Raw genomic sequence first — 26,365 nt, forward strand, 5'->3', positions numbered from 1 at the left:
GCGGGACTCGATCTCAGGACTCCAGGATCATGACCTGAGCCGAAGGCAGTCGCTTAACCAACTGAGCCACCCAGGCGCCCCAACAAAACTCATTCTTAATGAGGGGTCATTACACACAGTTCTTATACCATCAGGAAAAAGACAAGGATGCCCACTGTCACACCTATATTTAGCATTATTCTAAAGGTACCAGCCAGTTCAGTAAGACATGAAAAATATATTAAAGGTATAAAAATTAGAGAAGAAACAAAACTCCCATTATTCATAGATAGCATGATTGTCAAAATAACCCGAAAGATTCTACAAAGATTTGGAAATAATAAGAGAATTTCACAATCCATCTGGAAAGAAGTTCAATATTCAAAAATAAATTGCATTTCTATATACTAACAACAAAAGGGAACCCTGAAATTTTTTAAAAGATACCATTCATATAGCAACAAATAATATAAGATTCCTAGGAATGAATCTTGACGAATATGTTCAAGACTTGTTTGGAGAAGATTATAAAACCTTATTAAAAGATATTAAAGGCCTTAAAAAGGGGAGAGATTTGATGTTCAAGGATATAAAGACTCAATAAAGTATAGGTATCATTTCTCTTCAAATTTAGCTAAAGACTCAATAAATTACAACAAAAATCTCAACAGAGTGTTTTTGTTTTTGTTTTTGTTTTAAGGCACTTGGCCCAAGAATGAAGACATTCCTGAATAAGAAAGTGCAGGAACCTATCTTATTAGATAATAAGACTTATTATAAAGCTGTAATAATTAACGCTGAGTAGTATTGGTGCACAAATTGTCAGTGGAAAAGAACAGAGATAACAGAAAAATACAACACAGGTGGGGAACCTGGGTGGCTCAGTCGGTTAAGCATCTGACTTTCGATTTTGGCTCGGGTCATGATCTCAGGGTCATGAGATTGAGACCCGAGACAGGCTCCATGCTGGTGTAGCCTGCTTAAGATTCTCTCTCCCCCTCTCCCTCTGCCCCTCCCCTCCCTAAAAAAAATACAACACAGGTGTGGAGTTGATAGGTAAAACGGGGGCCATTACAAAGTAATGGGGAGAGAAGGAACTATCCAAAAAAAGGTGTTGAGGTAACTAGTCATTGTCCATACAGAGAGAAGTGAAACTGGATCTGTGCTTCTCACCATATACACAAATAAAATCCAAATGGATTCAAGATTTCTATGTGAGAGACCTTAAAACTTTTAAAAGACAATATAAGAAAACATTTATAATCGTAGGGTGGGGAAGGATTTCTCAAACAAGCCCTCACAAAAACACTAACTACAAAAGAAAAGATTAATAAATTTAACTACATTAAAATTGGGAATGTCTGTTGCTCAAAAAACACCATAAAGATAATGAAAAGATAAGCCACAAATTGGGAGAAGATATGTGCAACCTATAAATTGGAAAAGGACTGGTATGTAGATATATAAAGAATTCATACAAATCACAAGTACAAAAAAAAAAGAATTCAATAGAAAATTGAGCAAAAGATAGGATCAATTTCACAAAAGAGGAAACACAAATGGCCAATACATATATTAAAAGATGATTAACAGGGAGACAAATGATAAGAGACTCTTAACTCTAGAAAACAAACAGGGTTGCTGGAGGGGTGGTGGGTGGGGGACGGGGTGACTGGGTGATGGGAATTAAGGAGGGCACATGATGTAATGAGCACTGGGTGTTATACGCAACTCATGAATCACTGAACTCCCTCTAAAACTAATAATACACTATATGTTAATTAATTTAATTTAAATAAAATATTTTAAAAATAAAAATAAAAGATGATTAACCTCATTAGTAGCCTAGGAAAGGCAATTAAGAGCATGAGGAATAAAACATTTTACAACTATAGATTGGCAAAAAATCAGTAAGTCTGTCAATACCAAGTGTTGGTGAGATTGTAGATCAAAAGAAACTCTTCATCACTGCTGATTCGTGTGCAAACTGGTGTAACTAGTTTGAGAAACAATAAAGCATTATTTTATAAAGTTGAAATTTCCATACCTTATGGCACAGCTGTATGGTTCCCAGAAGAATATTCATAACATTATTCTTTGTAATAACAAAAAAACCCCTAAAAACAGCCCAAATGTCTTTTGACAAAAGAGGGAATCAATACATTGTGCTACAGTATGTCCTCACAGCGAAGAAGCAAAACAAAGCAAAAAATAAGCTGCAGCTACACATAACATGGATGGGAATCTTAGAAACATAACGCCAAATGAAACAAACAAGCCTCCGAAGACCTTGGAAGGAAATGCCGGGGGTGATGGTGGAGAAGCCCACAGGTTCTTAGGTTGGGTGCTGGCTTCTCCCATGTGCACAGTTAATAAGCTTCTGGCTTACATATGTCATATAATTTTGTGTATATGGCAAATATTGCATAAATCCTTTCCACAATTCAGCTTGTGGTTTACTAAGACAGACCGACAACAGCTACAATACATTCTGATAAATAATGGACCAATTTTTTTTAAATGCTCTGGAAACAATTAGTCCTATAGATTTTTGTTACGTTTTTATTTAAATTCCAGTTAGTTCACTTACAGTATAATATTAGTTGCAGGTTTACAATATAGTGATTCAACAATTCCAAACACCACTCCGTGCTCATCCCAAGTGCCCCCTTTAATCCCCAACACCTATTTCACCCATCCCCCCACCCACCTGCCTTCTGGGAACCATTTGTTCTCTGGAGTGAAGAGTCTTGGGGGCGCCTGGCTGGCTCAGTCGATGGAGCGTGCAACTCTTGATCTCGGGGTTGTGAGCTCAAGCCCCACATTGGGTATAGAGATTACTTAAAAATAAAATCTTAAAAAAAAAAAAGTCTGTTTCTCGGTTTGCCTCTCTAGTCCTGTAGATTTTATAAGAACTAAGGGCTCGGGGCATCTGGGTGGCTCAGTCGTTAAGCGTCTGCCTTCGGCTCAGGTCATGATCCCAGGGTCCTGGGATCGAGCCCCACGTCTGGCTCCCTGCTCAGCCGGGAGCTTGCTTCTCCCTCTCCCACTCTCCCTGCTTGTGTTCCCTCTCTCGCTGTGTCTCTGTCAAATAAATAAATAAAATCTTAAAAAAAAAAGAACTAAGGGCTCTACTGCATACTAATAATATTAATAATAATATTGTGAGATAAGCAGGGCTGGAGTTGTTATTCTCATTTTACAGAAGAGAAAACGGAGAATCAGAGAGTTTAAGACATTTGTCTAAGATCACACAACTAGTGAGCGGCAAAGCTACGGTCAGACCCAAATATCCTGACCCCGGCCATGAAGTCTTTCTGTGGATGCTTCTCCCTTAAACACTCGTAGGAAAGATTCTAGTCTGTTTCTGATACCTCAGTACTGCATTCCTAACATGATCCTGGTCCATCTTCAGAAAAGCGTTATTCCATTGCTCTTAAGATTTTCTTTTCTCAGTCTTGGGGCAATGGTGCATCCCTGGGCCATTATTCCAGTTTCAAAAGCTCTTGGAAGCTATCCTGCACTTTGTAAGTGACTAATGGGACTTTTTTTTAAAGAGCAAAAGTTAGTAACTCTAATGAAACACATCTTAGGGAATATATGGCTACATCTAGCTACGCATCCTACCTATTGAACACCTTCTAACATCACATGCTCTGTATACATTCTCTCTTCTAATCCTCACAGAGAAACTTCTGACATAAGCATTATCCTCATTTTACAGATAAGAAAGCCAAGGCTGTTCCTAAGATTTACTATAACAAGAGGCCAGGAGATCAAGAAGGACCAACAGCCCTGCACATGTGAGCAGAGGCATTTGGAGGGCATGACCAGCAGGATCACCACGTTAAAGTAAAATGGGATCAGAAACACACAGGTGCTTTGATGTGGGATGATGATGATGCTTATACACGGTAATAATCTACCACTCTGTTTTTTATTTTTTGTTTTTCCTAAGGGCAGGAGGCAAAGGAGAGCAGCACCAAAGATTCAAGCAGGGCACTAGGCATTTCTTGACTCAAGCATCGTAACAGCCTGATGTTTCCATAAAGAGGATTCATGGCATTATCTCCCTAACAACTTTTTTAACGAAAGGGAGAGTTAGTTGTCTCTGAGGGGCGGTGTGTGGGATGGCGTGGACACCTGCATCCCTGAGAACAGGTGGGTGGCACAGATGACCGTTCAAGGCCCCTTCCTTCTCTACTAGTGATCATCCCCTAGTGTCATGGAAGGGTGCCTGGAAAACGGGTGCAGAACCAGCTGGAGAGTGCCTCCTCTGTTATCTGTCACTCTTGGCTCACAACAAACTGATGGGTCTTGTTTCTTCTGTTTCCATGTGGAAGCCAGGCTCCCAGGTACAGCTCTTACCCACTCAACACCCGAACTCCCTTCACGTGGTAACAATCCCACAATTTTCCTCTGAGGAACCCCCTTTCAGTGCATGCGTTCCAGGTGGCTTTCAATCCACTACTGGCTCCTGGGGGGGACTTCCTTGTGACGTGGTAAATCAAAGCCTCCCATGTTGCCGGCCACAGTGATGAACTCAGGGATGGGCACGTGAGCCCCGTTGGCTACCAGAGCCTCACCACATCCTTCTGCTGGAGTTCTAGGGATCGAGCCACTCTCTCTGGGTTCCTAAATGGATAAAACAAAAGCCTGCAGCTGCCGGGGCTATTTCTTGAGAGAGCCTTTTCTGAGAATGAAGAAACCTTTGTATTTGGAGACAGGAGATAAAGAGAGGAAAACACCCAAGTCCATATGATATCACTTGAACCTTTGAATCCCACCATGTCTGAGGCTAATTCTACTCATGGTTTTTTCAGTTATGGAAAAATAAATGATATGGGCATGCAGGTGTGTGTGTACGTGCAGATGTGTGTGTTTTGCTGTTTTATTTTCTTGCTTAAACCACTTTGAGCTGGGTCTCTGTTGCTTGCAACCACAATTAATACACTCGTGTAATCAAACTGCCCTACAGCTTTATTGAACTGCAGAGTCCTGATATTGGCACGGTCAAAAGCTAGAGCACCATGATTCCTTCCTGGAGAATCCATGTCCTCATGGAGAGACAAAGATACCTAAGACATGAGGCTTTGATATGTAGGGAGCACAGACACATTTCTAGTTAAGTCTAAGGTAGATGATGATCAATGCCCCAACAGAGGTACAAGCAGCATTCTGGGAACTCAAGGCAGGCCGGGGAAGAAATTGCAATGGGCTTAGGATGGATGGGGTAGTAGAAGGAATCATGTGCTCAAGCTAGATTTCTGTTTCCTAGAAATCTCTGCAGGACACATCAGTCTAAAGTAGCTCTTCCCAACTACTTCCGTGTCAAGGCACAAAGAAAATTCTAGCAGTGTGTAAGGCACAATGGGGAGAGCAAAGCGACTGGGCCAAGGATTCAGGCATCCCAAGTCCCTGCCAACCATCCCAAAAGCTGAAGGGACCAATCCCCAGGCACACCTACCTCCCAGGAGCCAGGTGGGAAGCCTTACTAGAGGAAAGTAAAAGTGGAAAGTGGGAGAACATGCTTCAGAACAAGTCCTCAAGTGAGTCTGCTCTTATCAAAATGAGTGACCTGCCTTATCTGACAGTACATTCTTCTTCCTCCATACACCATTCTGGAACAAAACGCTTTTAAATTATTAGCATTGTTTTTCGAAATCCCCCTGCCAAAACCCAGCTGTTTCTGCACAGTCAGGCTTTCTAGGGTGTGCGGCTGTGGATTCGTAGGAAGGACCCCTCGCTCTGGGGAAACTGCTGTTGCTTTTTACAGCAGACCCAGACTAGCAGCCAAGAAACAAGGGGACAGAAGGTCACTGGATTGGGGGTGGAGGGAGGAGTCTCCATAGAGCGAGGCCAAAAGAATGCCATTATTCAAGAAATGATTGAAGAGTTTCTTCAAGACTGGCCAAAGGAGTCATTCTCTTTGAACTCTGGGGGTTTAAGAATGCCGAGCACCCAGTCTGCAGATTCCTCTGTTGACCCGTTGTGGTCAAAGATAGAAGGGTGGAAAGAGCTTCTTTTCTTTATAAATCCAGGAGCTTGACTTTGTCGATGAGTGCACAGAATCCAAGGAAAGGCATGTTGCTGTTGTTGTTGTATTAACAGCAACATCTTTCTGTTTATCCAGCACTTATTACCCAATTGTCTTGGACAGCTGACCCATCAGCAAGATCAACAAACATTACTGAACCCGCTCTACATGCAAGACAGGAAGTGAGGAGTATGAGAGAGAGACAAAGATACCTAAGACATGAGGCTTTAATATGTAGGGAGCACAGACACATTTCTAGTTAAGTCTAAGGTAGATGATGATCAATGCCCCAACAGAGGTACAAGCAGCATTCTGGGAACTCAAGGCAGGCTGGGGAAGAAATTGCAATGGGCTTAGGATGGATGGGGTAGTAGAAGGAATCATATATGGGCTGATCATTAAGGACAAGAAAAAAGAATGGCTGGGGCGCCTGGGTGGCTCAGTTGGTTGGGCACCTACCTTTGGCTCAGGTCATGATCCCAGGGTCCTGGGATTGAGCCCCTGCTTCAGGCTCCCTGCTCAGCAGGGAGTCTGCTTGTCCCTATCCCTCTGCCCCTCCCCCCACTCATGCATGCACGTGTGCATGCTCTCTCTCTCAAATAAATTAACAAAATCTTTTAAAAAAAAAAGAAAGGAAAGAAAAGCAAAATGGCATTCCAGTGATCTCTGCCCTCAGAGGGTCTGCTGAAGGAACAGGACTCTGTCATGTTATGGGCCAAACTATATCCCCCCCAAATTCATATGGTGAAGTCAAATTGTGTCCCTCAAGATTCATACACTGAGGGGCTTGGGTGGCTCAGTCATTAAGCGTTTGCCTTCTGCTCAGGTCATGATCCCAGAGTCCTGGGATCCAGCCCCGCATCAGGCTCCCTGCTCCGTGGGAAGCCTGCTTCTCCCTCTCCCACTCCTGCTGCTTGTGTTCCTGCTCTCGCTATCTCTGTCAAATAAATAAATAAAATCTTAAAAAAAATAAAAGATTCATATACCGAAGTCATAACCCCTAGTGCCTCAGCATGTGATTGGATGTGGAGATAGGGTCTTTAAAAAGGTAATTAAATTAAAATGAGATCATGAGATGGGTCTTAATGCACTGTGACTGGTATCCTCATACAAAGGGGGAATTCAGACACAGAGGTACACATAGAGGAAAGCTGACGGGAAGACAGCCTTCTCTAAGCCCAGGAGAGAAGCCTGGAATAGATCTCTCCCTCACAGCCCTCAGGAGGATCCAACACTACCAACACCTCGATCAGACTTGACCCATGTCTAGCCTCCAGAACTGTGAGAAAAGAGATGTCTGTTGTCTAAACACCCCAGTCTGTGGTATTTGCGATGGTCGCCCAAGTACACGCCTACATTTTGTGTGCTTCCCCCTGTCCCTGAACATCTCCCACCCTGGAGACTGCCCCCCAACCTCCCAGAGGGAAGTGGACCACCTTGCCCTCCTCCCTCCCCAAAGTGGTCTCAGGTTCTTGTTGATGAGACCCTATTAGTGTGCATGTGGCTCATTGTGCTTGATTCTAGAACCCCACACACTCTTCATGGTCTGTAGGCCGCAGTGGAATGTGATCCTGGCAAGCCTTCCCTCTTCATGAGAGCTAAAAGCCAAGTTGTACTATCTCCTATTGTCTTAATACTTTCTATTTTATTAACCCCATTGTGGCTTGTCTGCCTGCCAAAGTACCAGGATTTCCTGCCTTTTTACCCCCTGCCCCCTATCTTCAGAAGGAGATAATGCTAGCAGACGAATTTGTTCTACTTACAACTCTTTATGGAGCTTGAATGTGGAAAGGACAGAAATCTATGACTTACAAAGATGGTTAAGTGTGGCGCATCCATGTAGCTGCACTGGGGGCAAATACTTTTGAAACAAGACTCTGGTTAAGGTTGCTGAGGCCTCTGCCATGAGTTCATTTTAAAAAGAGAGTTCATTTTGTGCCCTTACTCACCTTATCCTGACAAGCACTAGCCTGACCAAACTTAGAGTATCAGAGTGAGGGCGCCTGGGTGGCTAAGTCGTTAAGCGTCTGCCTTCAGCTCTGGTCATGATCCCAGGGTCCTGCGATCGAGCCCCACATCGGGCTCCCTACTCAGCGGGAAGCCTGCTTCTCCCTCTCCCACTCCCCCTGCTTGTGTTCCTACTCTCGCTATCTCTCTCTCTGTCAAAGAAATAAATAAAATCTTAAAAAAAAAGAATATCAAAGTGAACACAGGCAACCGAATCAGAGATCCTGTCTTGTTCATTTATTATCCCCAGTATCTCAGCACACACGCCTACCTAAACTAACCTCAGAGATCATCCACCTCTTAAAGGAGATGAAACCCACAGAGAAGTGACCTGCCCAAAGTCACTCAGCTTCCAAACCCAGCCTCTTTCTGCAGCTAAACGCTGTTCCCTGGGATTAGGAATCCAGAGACCTTGGGCTTCATCCCAGCTCTGCAAATGACCTGAGAGGAGATCCTGGGCAAATTCCATCTCATCTCTGGTCTCCCGGTTTCCCAAATGAACCATAAATGTCCCTTCTCTGTGTAGACTTCCTTGACTCCCTGGGCAGAATTAGTTGCACCCATGATATACAATCCAGGATGGCCATGTGGTGGTCTCCACAAGAACTGGGAACCTGCCCCCCACAAACACATCCACACACCCACCCCCAACAAACACACACTCCACTTCCTGTGGGTCCTCGAAAGAGTCCTGCCCCCAACTGGAGGATGAAGTGTCAGCCAGCTGGGCCCAAGCCCACTCTCGGTACTCCCTGGGTCCCAGCAATACCTTCAGGGAGTCTAATAACCACCTCAGATCTCATCTCCAGCTCCCTTTGCCAGAGAAGATCAAATTTTACAGTTAAAACCCAATTCCAATCTGGCAACATCTCAACTTTGTTCTTTTGAAACTAAAGGGGAGGAGGAGGCCTCAGACACTTGAGGGTTCTAAAAGTACCAATTTGGGAATTATGAGAAGTGTTCTGTGCAAATCAGTCATAAAATTTTAATTCACTTACTCAGAAAGTTCCCAAGAGACTCACAGCTGTGGCGCCTTGGCTGGGGCCCATCGTTTGTGAGAACATGGTGCTGACAAGCCCAAGATCAAGGTTTCTTCCCTTTGTGCCAATCAGCTCGTCACAGAAGAAAGCCCTGAGCCACAGTCAGAGCCTGCATTCCCTCACTTAGCCTCACCATGGCTTGCTCTCCTGTAATTTGCCTCAAGACAGAAGAGGGAGGATATATGGGCTTTTCCCCACCTGATGACAGGTGAGCTGAGCATCATAATTTAAGCACAGCCCCAAGAGGGGCAGACTCAGGCACCCACACCTATTTTCAAACAGTTGAAAATAGAATTACCCTATGATCCAGCAATCACACTACTAGGTATTTACCCAAAGAATACAAAATTACAGATTCAAAGGGATACATGTACCTCGATGTTCACAGCAGTATTATCTACAAGAGCCAAATTATGGAAACAGCCCAAGTGTCCATCATGATGAATGGATAAAGCAGATGTGGTATGTATGTATATAATGGAATATTACTCAGCCATAGAAAGGAATGAAATCCTGCAATTTGCAACAACATGGATGGGTCTAGAGAGTATAATGCTAAGCAAAGTCAGTCAGTCAAAGACAAATACCATATGATTTCACTCCTATGTAGAATTTAAGAAACAAAACAAAGAGGGGGGAATAAAGGGGAAGGAGAGGAGGCAAACCAAGAAACGGACTCCTAACTCTAGAGAACAAACTGATGGTTCCCAGAGGGGAGAGGGGTGGGGGAGATGGGGGACATAGGTGATGGAGACTAAGGCCTGCACTTGCTGTGAGGAGCCCCAGGTGATATATGGAAGTGCTGAATCCCTATTTGTACACCTGAAACTAATATTACACTGGATATTAACTAACCGGAATTTAAATTTAAAACAAACAAAACAAAGCGCATCCAGGGCATCTTATGGGAGGAGCGGGGTCTGAAAGTCAGCAAGCCTACACTCTGGTCGGCCTCTCCCACAGACAAAGGAAGGGATACTGGGGACAGTCACAGAGCCTTTCCAAGTATTCTGTGAAACAGGGAAAACAATCCTGAGACTACCTACTGGGCTGTTTGAGGATTCAGTGAGTGACTGGATGGGAAAGCATTTGGAAAATTGAGAGGCAGTGTTCAAGCGGGAATTACCACATTTAAGGGAGTCGATTAAGGATATAACCTCAGGATCCAGCCTCCCACAGCAAGAAGCCAACCTGGTCCCTGGCCAACGCCTGCTCTCTGGAGCTAAGTAAGATCGAGATGGTTCTCTAACAAGGATCTATGTCAGAGGGCTGAGGTGGGGGATTTCCCAGAAAGGCCTGATTGTGAAACTCCTGCATCTTCACCCCACTGGTCAATCTAAGAGGATGCCTGGCTTCATGAGGAGCTCGTGTTTTACTCCAGCTGCTTGCAAACCCTCCCCAGGTGTTACAAAGACACTGCCAGATTTCCCACGGAACAGGCTATCATCACGGTCAGAGCCGAGAATGATATTTCATCGCCATCCCTGGAGGCCCCTTTTCTGGAGGGACTCGGAGAAGGGCTCACCTCCGCCTCCCGCTTGCAGGAAGTCTCCAACCAGGACTCTGAGAACATGGGGGTGATTGCATTAAGAGATGGCCCAGTAATGAGTCCCGCCCCCCCGCCCCCAGAGCTTAGTCTAAATGCAAAATCACTGCCTCGAGAGGAAAGATACTATCTCCAAAATCTACCTGCTTCCAGAAGCTACCCTTCACGTCGTTGTTGTAAGTAAGCCACCCTTTACCTCACGTCATCCGGAGTGGGCAGGGCTGGAGAGAGCCTCAGAGACTGTGGTCCAGGCCTTCTCGTACAGATGGGGAAAATGGAGCCAAGAAAGAGAAGGGATGGAGCTGCCGTCACCCACTGGCCTTGTGGCAGGACTAAGATCAGACGGAGACCCCAGACCACCGGGCCCCTCAACCAAGAAGCTTCTTCAAACAGAAGCCACACCCATTCCCCACTCAAAAACCTGTGTTCACAGAACAAAGCCCAAGCCATTGGCATGGCCTTCAAGGCCCCCACAGTCTAGTTCCTGCCAACTATCTCAGCCTTCTCTCTCCTTCTGTGCCTGCCCCACCCCCAACCCATGTCCACGCTGCATCCACACACTGGGTATCAAGAATAGGCAGGTGACCACCGGGCTCATGACCAAGGCCGTCCCTCACCAGTATTCCTGCCTCTATGTCTCTACCTACACTGTTTCCTCAACCCAGAAAGCCCTTTCCCATCTCCCACGTGAAAATCCTACCCAGTCCTCCGAAGAGTCTCTTAAAGGGCATCACACCCATTCCCAGAGCAGAACTCCTATTCCTTGTGGGCACTCCTCCAGCACCTGGCAATACTGTGCCCACACCTCTTGAACTTGGGCTCACGTAAAGATTCTCATGGGTTATGTACCTCCCCCCCCAACCCCCACTCAGCTGCACTCAGCTGTGAGATCCTGAGGGCAGGGATGGAGTCTTACTCATCTTTACATCCCCTCTGAGCACTTGGCAGTGCCTGACCCAGAGAAGTGCTCAGTGACTATCTGTTTCATCAAAGGAGTGCACAGACGGGCTGCACCTGTCTTTATGGGCGATTTCTCTGACCCCCAGCACGGCCAACCTGCTTTTAATGCTGTCCCATGACACTGGGCGATAATTAACTAGTATGTGTCGGGCTCCCTCTTTCCTAACCCACTGCCATCCCACCCCAACTCCTGGCCGGAGTGCGCACTCCCCAGGGCAGTGATGGTGCCTGACTGACCTTTGGTTGCCCAGCACGGATCCCAGCACATAAATGATACATGAAGGAATAAAGTCCATTAATGATAAAACTAACCTATTTGGACAACTGAGACATAACAGATTTCCCTTGCTCATTTCAATCCTATACATACAATTCACCACGTAAGCTTTTCTGCTTGTTCAACAAATATTTATCAGGTGCTACAAATACAACAAGTTCCTGCTGGATAGAGAGTTGCTAAGTAAATAATCCCAAAGGTCTAAGTATCGTAGTTATGGGGCATGAGCCAGAAGACACAGAACGGGATGCTGTGGTCACTGCTAAGTTTGCCCTGAGTTCATCACTCGCCCTAGTGGTCCCTGTCCCATTCTACTTCATTGTGGTCGCAGGGGCCCCGGTGGAGATGGCCACCCCTCACCCAGCTCAGATGCAGAAAACAGATGACTTGTCTTTCTCCCACTGGGAAGGAAGCAGAGTCGGGTTTTTTGTGTCTTTGCATTGCTTAATATAATCTCCCCCAAATTATTATCTCCTGCTTCCCATGGGAACTGTTGAAGATGCCAATTTCATACTGATTCCGGATGCAAAGTCTGTTCTGTCTGACCTCACTGATTCCTGGGGGATGTGTTGAGACCCGTGAAATATGTGAAAGCTCATAAATCAACTCTGGCTGGCGTTCTGCAAATGTCTTAGTTTGAGGGAAAGTCAGACGGCACTGACAAGTCCCCCGAGCCTTGCTGCTTCCCCAGCCCTGAACCGCCCACTGTCCCCTGGAGTCCGTGGATGCTGGCTGCCTGGGGCAGGGCCCAGCACTGGCTGTCCCCATCTCCCCTCTGGCCCAGCTCCGACGAGCCGGAGGGGAAAGGGAGGTCAGTCCTTGACATCCAGTCTGATGTCTGAGGCCCTCTGGAGGGAAGGAATCCTGTGAATGTCCTCTCCCAGCCAGCCCCCAAGGAGATGGCCTTAAGACCCTTCCCCAAGCATGCTCCTTTGCTTCCAAGACAAGCAGGAGCCTTGGGCTCAAGGGGTGTGCTTGAGTGAGCGATGAGACGTTGAGTTAGGAAATGAGTGAGGGCTCCTTTCTCACTGCTTGGGTTTAACAGCGCACACACTTCCCTTCCCTGCACTCACTCATTCGTTCATTTGTTCATTGGTTCATCCATTCATTCGACAATCATTTATTGAGAGCCCACTCTCCCAGATGCTGTGGATAAACAGTGGATGCTGGGGCCATGCCTGCACCCAAGAAACCTTCCAGCCCCCACCAGACACCCCACCCACGGCCCCAAGCCCCAAGCCCCACATCCTCAGGAGGGCACATGGGCACCTGCTGCCCTCTGCCACACCCCTGGGGGCTGCCTGGGAGCTGTGAGCTTTCTGCCGCCAAGAAGGAGGGCAGCAGGCCTGCTGGGGAAGGTGGTCTGATGAGGGGTCGGCCCAGCCCACCAGCCCTGCCGCAGTCACAGCCTGCCAGCCAGTGTGGTTTGGAGTCGGCCTTTCTGCCCAGGCGTCCATGTGTCCAGGGAAGCCGGCAGCCAAAGAGAGAGGAGAACACACATACTCATGTCACTCCTCCTTGGAGCTCCCAGAGCTGAGAGCGCCCCAGAGAAAGGATCAAAGGCAGCCTGTCTGGCTGAGTGGGGTCAGAGTGGAGAAGGGGAGACGTATCACCAGCCACAATCTGAAAGGCAGTCCCTCTCTGTCTCCCTCCCCTTCCACTGTCCCTCCCCAAACTTCCCCACTTGGGCTAAGCAGCCCCCTCTCCCCCGGTGTGTCCCCCCGTGACCGGGTAAGGATTGGTAAGATGGGCAGCCAACAAAGCCACTGTTCCTTCCTTGAGAGCAGAGGGTGAGGGAGGGACAGCCGTGACTGTTTAGGGGGTGCGCACCTGACTATGGGACACTGCATTCCTTTGCTAAGCTTCAAAACAACCCCACAAGATGCATGTTATTATCCCATCCTGTAGACGGGACCTTCAAAGGGTATAACACCCTGAGCCAGGCAACTGTGCAAGGATAGGATTTGAACCCCAAATGTCTGAATCTACAGCCCATGCTCTTCCCCGCCCCTATTTTACTCACTCCCACTGCTCTTCGGCCTGATGACCTCTCTCTCCAGGTCCTTTGAAAATAAAGATCTCCTTTCTTTCCCTAACAGCGGGTATTATAACTTGAGCCTCTCAGACGATATTTACATGAGGCCGTTGTCAACAACATTAAATGTGATTACTAATGTATTGCTTTAATCACTTTTCTTGTACTCAACGCGCACACACTCTATAAAACGAATACTTCGCAGGGCGCCTGGGTGGCTCAGTTGGTTAAGCCACTGCCTTTGGCTCAAGTCATGATCCTGGAGTCCCGGGATCGAGTCCTGCATCGGGCTCCCTGCTTGGCGGGGGGTCTGCTTCTCCCTCTGACCCTCCCCCTTCTCATGCTCTATCTCATTCTCTCTCTCAAATAAATAAATAAAATCTTAAAAAAAAAACCAAAATGAATACTTTGCATTCCTATGCTATTTTGACTTCTTTATCTCATTTAATCCATTTCTGATAGCATAACAAAGAGCTCCCAAATCACTCTGTTTCTTGCATCATGCTGGGGCGAGGGCAGGAGCCACAGATGCCCTTGCAACACCAGGCACACAAGCAGGTAAGAGCTGCGGAGAATATCTGCGGGAGCTGCCAACCTATGTGAGTGGTGCCATTCTAGAGTTGGCCAGTGGTGTACTCGATTTGCGACACCAGGCACACAAGCAGGTAAGAGCTGCGGAGAATATCTGCGGGAGCTGCCAACCTATGTGAGTGGTGCCATTCTAGAGTTGGCCAGTGGTGTACTCGATCCCCTTCCATCAAAAGGACATTTGAAAAGAAATCTACCAGTAGCCTTGATGACAAAAGAGAAGATGCAATCACCTTCTTCCATCCCAATGCACTTGGAAGCTTCACACCACTATGGAAGCACCACAGGATGCACCTCCCACACGTTTAACACACACACGGCTATGCAGTCCGATCAGCCCTGGCCCCAACAGCTAACGGTGCCCTGCTGCCCTCCAGCAGGCCCTCTCCGGCGAGCTGTTCAGACACCCACCTTGGCCACAACCATCAAGAGCAGAGCTGAATCAACCTGCTGTTGAAAGTTCACACTTCCTCCAACCTCTTGCAACACCACCTGCTTGTCACACAAAACCGGCTAATTCCAGAATGGAACATAATTGAAAGAAACAGGACCAGACCAAGGAACATAAGGTGAGAGCCAAGAAAAATGTGTAGGTCATTGAGAAAATTGCCGTGCTAGGCACTGGGGATGTGCGTACGTCACAAAGGCACCAAGGGCTGGGCGGGTCCCATAGTGGGTGCCCTCCCCACCCCCCACCCCCCACCCCCCACCCCCCGGTGTGGGGGCCGGTCGGCGCACCGCACCTCCTCGCCGCCGCAGGCCAGGGCCAGTTCCCAAAGGCGACTGCAGCTGTAGGTGGGAGGGGCTTCCTTATGCACGGAGGACAGACCCAGTCCTGGCAGATGTCATTGAGCACGTGTGCTGGTTGAAACCCAGAAGTCGAGAAGGGCCACGTCACGGAGCAATCCGGATGAGAACACACGAACGGAAAATCCAGACTGTCTTCCTAAGGATTGGGAAGATTTAGAAAAGCAGAACGTTCTCGAATTGGAGGAGACCCGAGAAGTCATCTCCTCCAGGGAATTTAAGCCTTTGGTGTGCATGCCACAAACCTGTTCTACAGATGGAGGAAGCCCATGGATCCCTTCTCAGAAGAATGCTTTGAATTGCACGAAATTAAATTCACAGGGAGACCAATTATATTGAGAGGCAGTTAAAATATTTTTAAAATAGATGTGTGATGTAGGAATATATAGGCTTCTTCATCAGGGCTGTACATAACAAGATGGGACAGCAGCTTGCTATCGTGGACAGTTCTGAAGTAGCGATTAGTGAGAATGATATTTCAAAATATGCCGAATACTTCAAGACACTTCAGAGGAACTGTTACAGCTGTAACGTGGTGTATTAATAGCTGTGTTTCTCCCGTTAATACTGCCCCAGGGGGCGCCTGGGTGGCTCAGTTGGTTGAGCGACTGCCTTCGGCTCACGTCATGATCCTGGGGTCCCAGGATCGAGTCCCGCATCTGGCTCCCTGCTCAGCGGGGAGTCTGCTTCTCCCTCTGACCCTCCCCCATCTCGTGCTCTCTCTCCCATTCTCTCTCTCAAATGAATAAATAAAATCTTAAAAAAATACTGCCCCAGGGACCGCTGAGGGTCATACAGCTTATTGCCTCCAAAATGGATGACAATGACAAATTTCACTAGAAGTTAATGGGAAAAAACGTGATGATGGAGCCCCTGAATTCTAGCTGCAGACCCCAAATTAAGACCCTTACCGTCCTCCTATCCCCTCTTTTTGCAGAAAGGCCAAGTGACTTTCTTATGCCCCACAGCTAATAAATAGCAAATCTGTTCAGTTATTCTCAATGTCCTCTCTGGTCCCTTTCCCACTCGGTTTGCCTCACTTTAGGTTTTAAAAAAATTGGGGGGGAGGCGGTGTTTTTGTTTTTAAACAAAAATAATACAGCCTTCTAATAGATTCAAACAATATGGGAATTACATTTTAAAAATTAAGTTTTAACATTTATTTTTTTTAAGTTTTTATTTATTTATTTTTTTAGTAATCTCTACCCCCAATGTGGGGCTCAAACTCATGACCTCGAGATCAAGAGTCACATGCTCGGGGCGCCTGGGTGGCTCAGTCGGTTAAGCGTCTGCCTTCGGCTCAGGTCATGATCCCGGGGTCCTGGGATCGAGCCCCGCGTCAGGCTCCCTGCTCAGTGGAGAGTCTGCTTCTCCCTCTCCCTCTGCCTGCCTCTCTGCCTACTTGTGCTCTCTATCTCTGTCAAATAAATAAATAAAAATCTTTAAAAAAAAAAAAAAAAAGAGTCACATGCTCTACGGAGCCAGCCAGGCCCCCTTAACGTTTCTTTAGATGCAGTTCTATCTAAGAATAGACAGATGGACTACAGCCTTGCTTGAAAAGTGTGGTTCTGGGACCAACAGCTTCACATCACTGGGGAGCTTGTGAGGAATTTGGAAGCTCAGGACCCCACTGCAGATCTGCTGAGGCAGAACATGCATTTTCCTGGGAGAAGAGCTGTCTTCATACTTGCTGGAGTCCCTTCTCTGCTGAGGTCTCCTTGGAGACCCCTCATGCCAACCAGTGGCTAGAATCCAACCCTCAACCCTCCAAAAGTCATGCGCTATTAAACCTAATTCCAGGGGAAATAACAAACGCTAATAGAATAACAGGACTAAGGATCTGGAGCAGGAGAATTCCTAACGGAATGATTGGACTTGAAATAATGAAAACAATAATTATAAGAACTAACCTGTTATTAGCCCTTACCACAAGCCAGCCTCCGCGCCAGACCATTTATGCGCATACCTCATTTAATTCTTACAAATATCCCATGGAAGTTGGTACGGTTCCCCCCTCTTTACAGATGGAAACACTGAGGTTCAGAGAGGCTACCTGTCCCAGCCAATGACTGGGAAAGACTTGAAGCAAGATGGGCTGCATGTGGACAAGCTCACTGAGGCCCGGTTCACAAGGACGGCGGAAGCAAACCCAACTGTGGAGCCCCTGACTCGAGCCTGGTCCCATTTCCTCCAGGCCTGCCTGGTCCCAGTGCCCTCAGCAGCCAAAGGAACCGAGTCGCCTGCGCTTCCTGCATTTCCTTCTGGTCTCATCCCTGAGGACGTGGTTACAGCCCAAGCCTTTATAAAAAATAGGGAGAAAAGCCCGCAGGAGCCGCCTCATGGGGGGCTAAGTGAAGTTTCCAGGAGCTCCTGTCCTTGCCTTATCTGCTGGGAATGAATGTCAGGTTGGAATGACTTCTCACCGCTTGTGTCACAGTTTAAATAAACCCAGGCTTTGCTGGCTTCTCGAAGCGTAATCTGACTGAAATCTCACGAGGGAAGGAACTGGGCAACATCCTGAAAAGTCTCCAAGGTGGGTGTGTACCATGCTCAGTTCTCGGTCATTTTAAAGGTTTTAAAGAATGAGGCTTTCAGTACATTTCAGACGCTATGAATCTTTCTACAGGTTGTCATCGCAAGACCCTAGAGTCTTTCCTGATGAACAGTTTCCGTAGCGATACCCCATACAGACACTGGACAAGGTATTTTCCCACACTCTCTGTGAGTTAGACCTTGTTGTGCCCATTTCAGAGATGAGGACACTGAGACCCAAGGCCCACAGCCAGGAAGTGGCCAAACCAGGGTGAGAATCGAGGCCAGTCTGACGTCCAAGTTCCAGCCCTCTCCGCTGCAGAACGCACAGCCTTCCCACCTCTGCCTTCTCTTCACCATCTCGGGGACCCATCACAGGCTACCTAGTATTTCAGCTGCTTCTTTTGTGTCTAATCTCCCTTCCTTGATGGTAACCTCTGGAGAAGAGCCCCATGGCCATGCCCAGACACCCTGCCTCCTCGGTGCCCAGGCCATAGCCTGGCACCAACAGGTGCTCTGTTACCATTAGTTTTCAGCGTCTGCCTTCAGCTCAAGTCATGATCCCAGGGTCCTGGGATCGAGCCCCGCATCGGGCTCCCTCCTCCGCGGGGAGCCTGCTTCTCCCCCTCCCTCTGCTTCTCCCCCTGCTCATGTTCTCTCTCTCTCTCTCTGTATCTCTGTGTCTCGAATGAATAAAAAAAAAAAAAAAAAAAAGACAAATCCCGGGGCCAGAAAAGAGAATAATGGCATTGCTCATAATTTCACAAATGACCAGAAGAGCCCCTGAAGTCCCTGGGCTCTAGTACAAGACTGCTTGCTCAACCGCAGAACATTCCATGAGCATCTGTCACCAGTGGAGTCCCTAAATTTGCCGCTAAGCCAAGTTGATTGGCAAAGCCAGAAGTAAGAATGTCCACCCAGAGAGGTGACAAAGTGAGCCCCAAAGGGGATAAACACACATAAATAACTGGCATCCATATTCAGGGATCTTGGCCGAAGGTGCTGTTCTCCGAAGCAGTGTGCTATGGTAGGAAGGTTCCTGAGTGGGGGTTCAAACCATGGGTGCTCCAGCCCCTCAGCTCAGCTCCCCTTTTCCTGAGCCTTCAGCACCCACACTGTAAACCCCACAGCATCCTGCCTTTTCAGAGTCTTTTGGCCAGCTCAGACCCCTTGATATGTGCTTGATTTTACCTTTTATCTGCATCTTGGGTGCATCCAGGTAGGTAAGACTTCCCTGGAGCAGCCCTTTCCTCCTTGATGACTAACCATGTCCATCTGGCCTTCCATCGCCAGAGAAGCTGGCCACCGATCTCCCAAGGGCCCAGGATCTGGAGGACACATCCTAACCAGCCATGAGTCCTATCGCCCTCATGAGGTAGCTGTAAGGCTGAGCACCCACAAGCCAAGATGCCAGTTTTCTTGATGACACAAAACTTTCTTGGCTCATGGGCTGCAACTCTTGGGTCACTATTCACTCTGTAAGTGTCCCGGGTGACCCCAATTTACATCTAGGGGTTGGGGGACTCAAACCTGAGGCTGAATTTTGTTCCAGAAGGGGCAGGGTCTAGTTGCCTCCAAAGCAGAACCCGAAACAGAGAAGGCGAGAAGGAAACTCAGGGGTACCGGGGACCTGTGCCCTGAGTCTGGCCCTGCCTGGTCTGCAGAGATGAGCCACAGTCTAATTTGGACACAAGGGAGGAAACTGCTTCTTTGAAACTGGGTATAAAACTCAGAAAAAGGAAGCCACGGTGAAAATATATGTCTTGTCTTGTCTTATAGTTCATAAGGAGAAAGCAGGGCAGAAAGAGGACAAAAGAGCAAGGGTGTTACCTATGAAGCAGTCTGCCAAAAAAAATTTCATTTGAATTGGATCAGGTCTCTAGATCTAACTATTACCAGTTTACAGAAAAACAGAAGGCATGAAGGAATATGCTAAATACCACCCCAAAAACGTGATCAGCAAAATCCCAAATGTAAGGAATTCTACAGGACAAACAACACCGCCTCGTCCACAAGAACAGGCAAGAGAAACAAAAAAGATTAAGAGACATTTAAGAGACTTGTCAACAAAATGCAATTTGTAGACCTTATTTGGATCTGATTCTAACAAACCAACAAGAAAAAAAAAAAAAGACCTTTATGACATGATCAGGGAAATTTGAACACCACCTGGATATTTAACGATAAATAGGAATTATTGTTGATTTCTGTAGGTTTGGTAACGGTGTTGGGATTATTTTTTTTTTAAAGGACCTTTATCTCTTAGAGATACATCCTGAAGTATTTAAGGATAAAGTTATATGATGCCTGAGATTTGCTTTAATTAATCCACTGGGGGAGAGTAAAGTTGACAAGCAAGGCTGGGTCTGTGCTGATAATCATAGCAACTGAGTGATAAGTAGGTAGTGTTCATTACGTTCTCTGCTTTTGTCTAGGTTCAGAATTTTACAGGACAAAAATTTTAATTACCAAATAAAAAAAAAAAAGGCAAGAGAAGGCCCTCGTGTTTAATCAGGGCTCCAACACAGACTCTCTCAGAGGCTTTGAACAAACCTTAAACTTGCCAAGCCTCATCCAGAGCCTGAATGGGTTCAAATCCTGACTCATCTTCATTCGCTTCGGCTGGATTTCCTAACCTCTCCAAATGGCTTGGGGGCCTTACCAGTATAATAGGAATAATGATAGTCCTACCACAGCAGGGTTGTCTGAGGAGTAAATGTGTTAATTCACATGTAAATATCCCCCCCCCCCCCCCCCCCCCCCGCAAAGGGGAAGCAGTTTGCTCTTATTACCACTGCCTCATCACTCTTGTTTATTAGTTTCATCTTGATGGGGAGGAGCAGAAGACTCCTTTGGAGAAGCTGTCCTCCCTCCTAGGACACCCAAATTTCAGAAATGTTTCCCAGTTCTTCCCAATCACACACCGCTGGTTCCACGCTTCCTCAAGCTCAGACCAGCATTCTCCTCCTCCAGGTGGTGAGAACCCTGTGCTCACCTCTTCCTCCTTTGTTAACAATGCCCCCTCCTGGTGCCTTCCCCCTCTTCAGCCATCTCTGTGCCTAGCTTCCCTTTGCCTGTTCTCAAGCGCACCTCTCGCATCCTTGTTTCTGGAGGGAAGCAGACTCCCTTCCTGGTCCCTTCTCTTGCCCCTCCCCTGTGACGCCACCTCTTACAATGCCCAGAAGGACCTCTGTACATCAGGAAACCGTGGGGTGCAGGGAAGGGAAGTTAGAAAGAACTCAGAACTTATGAATGCATAATGCTGAACTTTTTGGAAATGGATGGGCCCGGTGCCAGGCCTCGCTAGGGTTCCTTGATTCTATTCTTCTTACAAAAGGGCCATTATGAAGGCTCTGCATCTCCCGTGTGACAGGTTGGGAGCTGTAAAATTGCATGACGTCATGGGGACCAGGAGGTGAATAGGTTTTCCAGCCCCATCCTTCTTCTCAAGAGCCCTGGGATCCTGGAAAGGAGTCTGTGGGAAGGAGGGGGCCACTTCAGGGAGCCGTGCAGCAGCTCCCAGCTGTTCCTCAAAGGGGCCTCTGGGATCACCCCAGACATCAGGCAGAGCACCCTGAGGCCCCCTCTGAAATCCCGGAGTACCCCGATGGGTTATCACACCCTCTTCCTCACTTCCAGTCTTGCACTTGGCGCATCCAGCCCCACAGGACATCCTGGAAGAGGAGCTCCACCCCAATCTCTCCCTTTTTTTTTTTTTAAAGATTATTTATTTATTTGAGAGAGAGATTGAGAGTATGGGTGGGGAGGAGGAGCAGAGGGAGAGGGAAAAGCAGGTTCCCCACTGAGCAAGGAGCCCGATGTGGGCCTCCATCCCAGGACCCTGGGATCATGACTTGAGCTGAAGGCAGACGCTTAACCAACTGAGACACCCAGGCATCCCCCAATCTCTCCTTCTCTTCTCTTCTTCTTTCTTTTGGGGATCATTTTTTTTCTACCAGACAAGAGAGGTCATGTGGCCGAGTTAGGAAGGTAGATACTGGTCATCAGTCCAGTGGCCTCCCATCCTAACCTCTGTCATCGCTAACTTGTTGGAGTCCATGCTCCCTTTCCTAGAAGATAAAGAAGCAGAAGTTCAACTGGTAAAGTCCCTTCCAGTTACGGCGGTCCTGCTGCACATTTTAAGGAAGTACGCTACCTCCTTCTCCACCAAACCGCGTCCGTGGCTTGACTGGGCCCCACACTCTTTGCCTCTGCCCACTCATCTATATTCAGAGTGACTATCAACCAGCTCTCCCCTCCCTCCCTCCCCACCCCTCCTTCTCCCTCTCTCTCTTCCTTCCTCCGTCCCCCACCCCTCTCCCACACATACACACCCCATGTCCCTTGCGACCAGTAAGAATGGAGAAGTTTGGGTCCAGGTGCATCCAATTTCCCCTTGCAGCTCTGAAGGACACTTGTTTGCATACTATTTCCATGTATCCAGATGGAAATGCACACTCATTTGCATGAGCATATACAAGACATTACGAAATAACCAACCCAAGCCTCTCTAAAAGCTCAATACTTCAGAGCCCTGAAATGGGACCAACAAAGATCTCACTAGGTACACCAGTGGTCTCCAGAAATTTTGAGGTATGGGAAGGAAGTATCAGAACTTCAAAGCACATTTATTTTTATCACATCTTCTAAAATGTTCTAGCTTTGAATGTATGTGTTACACTCCTCAAACCATATTACTATAACAGAGTATGTATGTAATTTATAAATATGTATATCATGGGGCTCCAGGCTCAAAAAGATCCTGGATATGGGGTACATGATCAAAAAAGTCTGGAGCCATCATCACTCTAGACCATCTGCCAAAGCTGGAAACAGTCACAAAGGGTTTTGGTCCAACCATCAAAGCAACCAAGGAAGGATCCCAGGTAACCCTCCACCAAGGCCACACTGGCCAACAGACACCAAAGCTCACTAGGGCACCAGTCAAACCACTTGCCAACCCCCTTGGGGCCTCGTGCCACGTGGGGTCTCCTTCCTCCCAGAGGTCTACTCTTGCTGTGAGTTCCCATCAGTGAGGCTCATTTTAGCCAAAAGAACATTGGCACCCACCCAAGGAACCCACTCTCTTTCCAGAACGGTTGGCCGTGGCCTTCAAGACTTCTTTTATTTCAAGAATATACATTCCATTCAAGGGTGAGGAGTGTTGAAGAGAAAGTGCTGGTCCTTTCTAGATCTTCTCTCTGGGATTCACTAAGTTAAACCAGATGCATTTATTATTGAATGGAAAAAATATAAGCTCAGTCTTTAAATAGATAGATGATAGAGAGACAGACAGATGAAAATAAAGAAAAACAAATCGGCTTTCTGGGGGCGCCTGAATGGCTCAGTCGGTTAAGCATCTGCCTTCGGCTCAGGTCATGATCCCAGGGTCCTGGGATGGAGCTCCGCATCGGGCTCTCTGCTCCACGGGAAGCCTGCTTCTCCCTCTCCCACTCCCCCTGCTTGTGTTCCCTCTCTCGCTGTGTCTCTGTCTGTCAAATAAATAAAATCTTTAAAAAACAAAAACAAAAAAACCAAATCGGCTTTCTGGATGAGAACCATGATGTGACAGCAATCTAAGCTACTCTTGGGTGGGAGGGTGATCGGGGACAACAGGCCGCTAAGCGGGAAGGAACTCTGTAGAAAGAAAGTCGTTGCTTCACGGGTCAGGACTTCATCATTGCCGGATTAAGACTTCCCCAGAGCACAGAAGCCTGAGACTCTGGACTACTCACCCACACACTGGTTGCTTTCATCCATCTGATATCCAAAGCGGCAGATGAGAGGCCTCGAAATCGTGGGGTAGTTTGGAGCTGAGAGCGGTGGGGCCGCTGCAGGGTATGGACCTGAGTAGGGGTTCGAGTAGGGGTTCGAGTAAGGCCCTCGGTACACTGGGTTTGTTCGGGGGATGCATAAATACCCGCCGTTTTGGTTAACACACATCATGTCTCCTCGGCAGGCCTCCGGGATGGTCCGGCATTCGTCAATATCTGGAACCCACAGAAAGGATGAGGGTTAGCGGCTCCCTGGCCACACCGTGCATGGTGCCTACTTCAGCCAAGGATCCCAACGCAGTCTGTACCAACATCTGCGCCCAAACACGGAGGGCAGTCCCTGGCTCATCGCTGAAGGGACGCTCAAACGCTGGCTAAACTGAATCCCATTGACCAGCGTCGCCCAAAGATCAGCCATCAGAGACCACATCACAGTGTGAGCCATAGCCCCAAACCCCGTATTATCACCCACATGTGAAACCAAGGAAACACTGCCAATTAACGTAAACAGAAAGTACCAGTAAAAATGAATGTTTAAATATGGAAATAGAGCATTCATCTGTGAGTGTACCATCTAAAAACATCCCAGGTGCTCCCATGTACCCATATGACACTCGGGAACACTGGGAGGGACCTCATAATTATTCCCACTTCTACTCCAAATAACAGCTGGGCAGGGGAGAGAGAGAGTCCCTTGCATCAAGGAAGACAAGGCCTGGCTGAGAGCTAGTTACTTGTGAAGAAAGTGGAGGCTTACTGGCAAGTCAGCTCACACGGTGCCAGCAAACAGGCCCGTGTCCAGCCAGGCTGGTGTTCTGCTTGTTAGGCCTGGAGCGGGGGAGCTGGGTTCCCTAGAAAAATCGGCCTTGCAAGGAGTGGGGGCAGGGGATGCCTGAACTCTGGCTCCAGCACGAGCAGCCCAATGCCTGAGCCCACGCGCTGGGCCCTCTCACCAGTCTTGGGGTCACTCCACGGGGGACGGGAGGCTGGGGGAGACATGCTCACCCCAGCCAGCTCATCCGAGACACGCACACCAACTCCCAGCTCAGGAAAGAGAAACGTTGAGGCTCAGGTGCCCCGTTCTCTAGCGGTAAGCCTGAGACCCTCCAGCAGTCTGGTGGGACAGAAAACAATGGTGGCCACCCTCTCATCTCCTGGCCCATCCTCGTCCCCCAGCACTTCAAATCTAAGTGCCAGCCTAGACTGTCCATGGCAGGGTTTTGTTCCTTAGCACTCGTCACTTTTTGGAACCATCTCTCTCCCCTCTGGTTCTTAGCTGATGTGAGCTCTGGGAAGATACATGATCTGGCTTCGATCAAATATAATCAAAAAGCTAAATACATCCCCGAGGTGGGAGCAAGTGGGGCTGCCTTATTATCTTTCTATATATGCTGTGCTCCATCCACAACAAACTATTCTATACTCTGAACGTCCTTTCCATCCCTGGTCTTTGCTTCTGCGGTTCCTTCCACCAGGAATGCCATTTCTCAGGATCCTACTCATCCTTCAATGCCCAATTCAAATGTGGCCTCAATGAAGACTTTCTTTATTGACTCTCTGTCTAGGTCTACCTCTTCCACTAGATGACGTACTAGGAGAATAGCCCCCAGAGGTCAGTCCTGATCCTCGGAACCTGGGACTGCATCAGGCTACCTGGCGAAGGAGAATGAAAGGAATTAAAGCTGCTAACCAGGTGACCTTGAGATGGGGGTGTAGGAGATTACCTGGGTGGACCCAGTGTAATGACCTAAGTCCTTAAAAGCAGAAGAAGAAGAGGCAAGAAGGGCTGGTCAGAGAGATGTGACAATGGAAAAAGAAGAGATCCAGAGCCCATGAGGGACTTAACTCACAGTGGTGACTCTGAAGATGGTGGTGGGGGGGGGGGCTGGAAGGAACCATGAGGCAAGGAATGAGGAGGCCTCTAGAAACCAGGAAAGCCCTCTACTGACAGCCAGCAAGGACTCAGGACCTTCAGTCCTGCCACCGCAGGAAACGGGATTCTGTGGGAACATAAATTGGTCCCGCCACTACAGAAAATGGTCTGAAGGTCGTCAAAAAATTACAAATAGAACTACCCTATGATCAAGCAATCCCAGTTCCGGGTATTTATCCAAAGGAAATGAAAACAGAATTTCAAAGAGATGTCTGCACTCCTCTGTTCACTGCAGGATCGTTCACAATAGCCAAGACGTGGAAGCCACCTAAGTGTCCGTCAGCAGATGAATGGATAAAGACGTGTTTATATCAGGATACACACACACACACACACACAATGTTTGTACACACATACTCAATGGAATATTATTCATCCAAGAGAAAGAAGGAAATCCTGCCATTTCCAACACCATGGATGGACGTAAGTCACAGAAAAGCAAATACTGTATGATCTCCCTTATATGTGAAATCAAAAAAGCCAAACTCATAAAAATCGTGAGTGAAATGGTGGTTGACAAGGGCTGGGGACTGGGAGAGGCTGATGAAGGGCACAAACTTGCAGTTATAAGTCAAATAAGTGCTGGGGAGCTCATGGGCCTCATGGTGAGGATAGTTAACAGCACTGTACTAGAGACTTGAAAACTGCTAGGAGAGTAGATCTTAAATGTTCTCACCGTAGGAAAAGAAATGTAACTACGTGATGTGAGGGCGGTGTTAAGCAAAGGCTCTGGTGAAGATCATATTGCGATATGTACGTGTATCAAATCAGTAAGTTCGTGCACCTTAAACTCACACAATGTTATGCATCAATCATATCTCAATTTTTCTAAAAAAGAAAGTGAATTCGG

At 47.5% G+C, this 26,365-nt stretch overlaps 1 protein-coding gene across 2 annotated transcripts in view; it reads right to left on the bottom strand.

Moving 5' to 3' along the window:
- Window positions 1-26,365, bottom strand: part of FBLN5 (fibulin 5) — a 76,195-nt gene that overhangs the window by 42,232 nt on the left and 7,598 nt on the right. For both annotated transcript variants that reach the window (XM_045901414.3, XM_045901413.3), the window contains exon 4: window positions 23,544-23,798. In XM_045901414.3, coding sequence (XP_045757370.1) covers window positions 23,544-23,798 — 255 coding nt within the window. The remainder of the gene's footprint in view (window positions 1-23,543; window positions 23,799-26,365) is intronic.

Source organism: Mirounga angustirostris, unplaced genomic scaffold, assembly GCF_029215605.1.
Source record: "Mirounga angustirostris isolate CCGP_5_RB_7025 unplaced genomic scaffold, mMirAng1.0.hap1 SCAF_9, whole genome shotgun sequence".
Lineage (NCBI taxonomy): Eukaryota > Metazoa > Chordata > Mammalia > Carnivora > Phocidae > Mirounga > Mirounga angustirostris.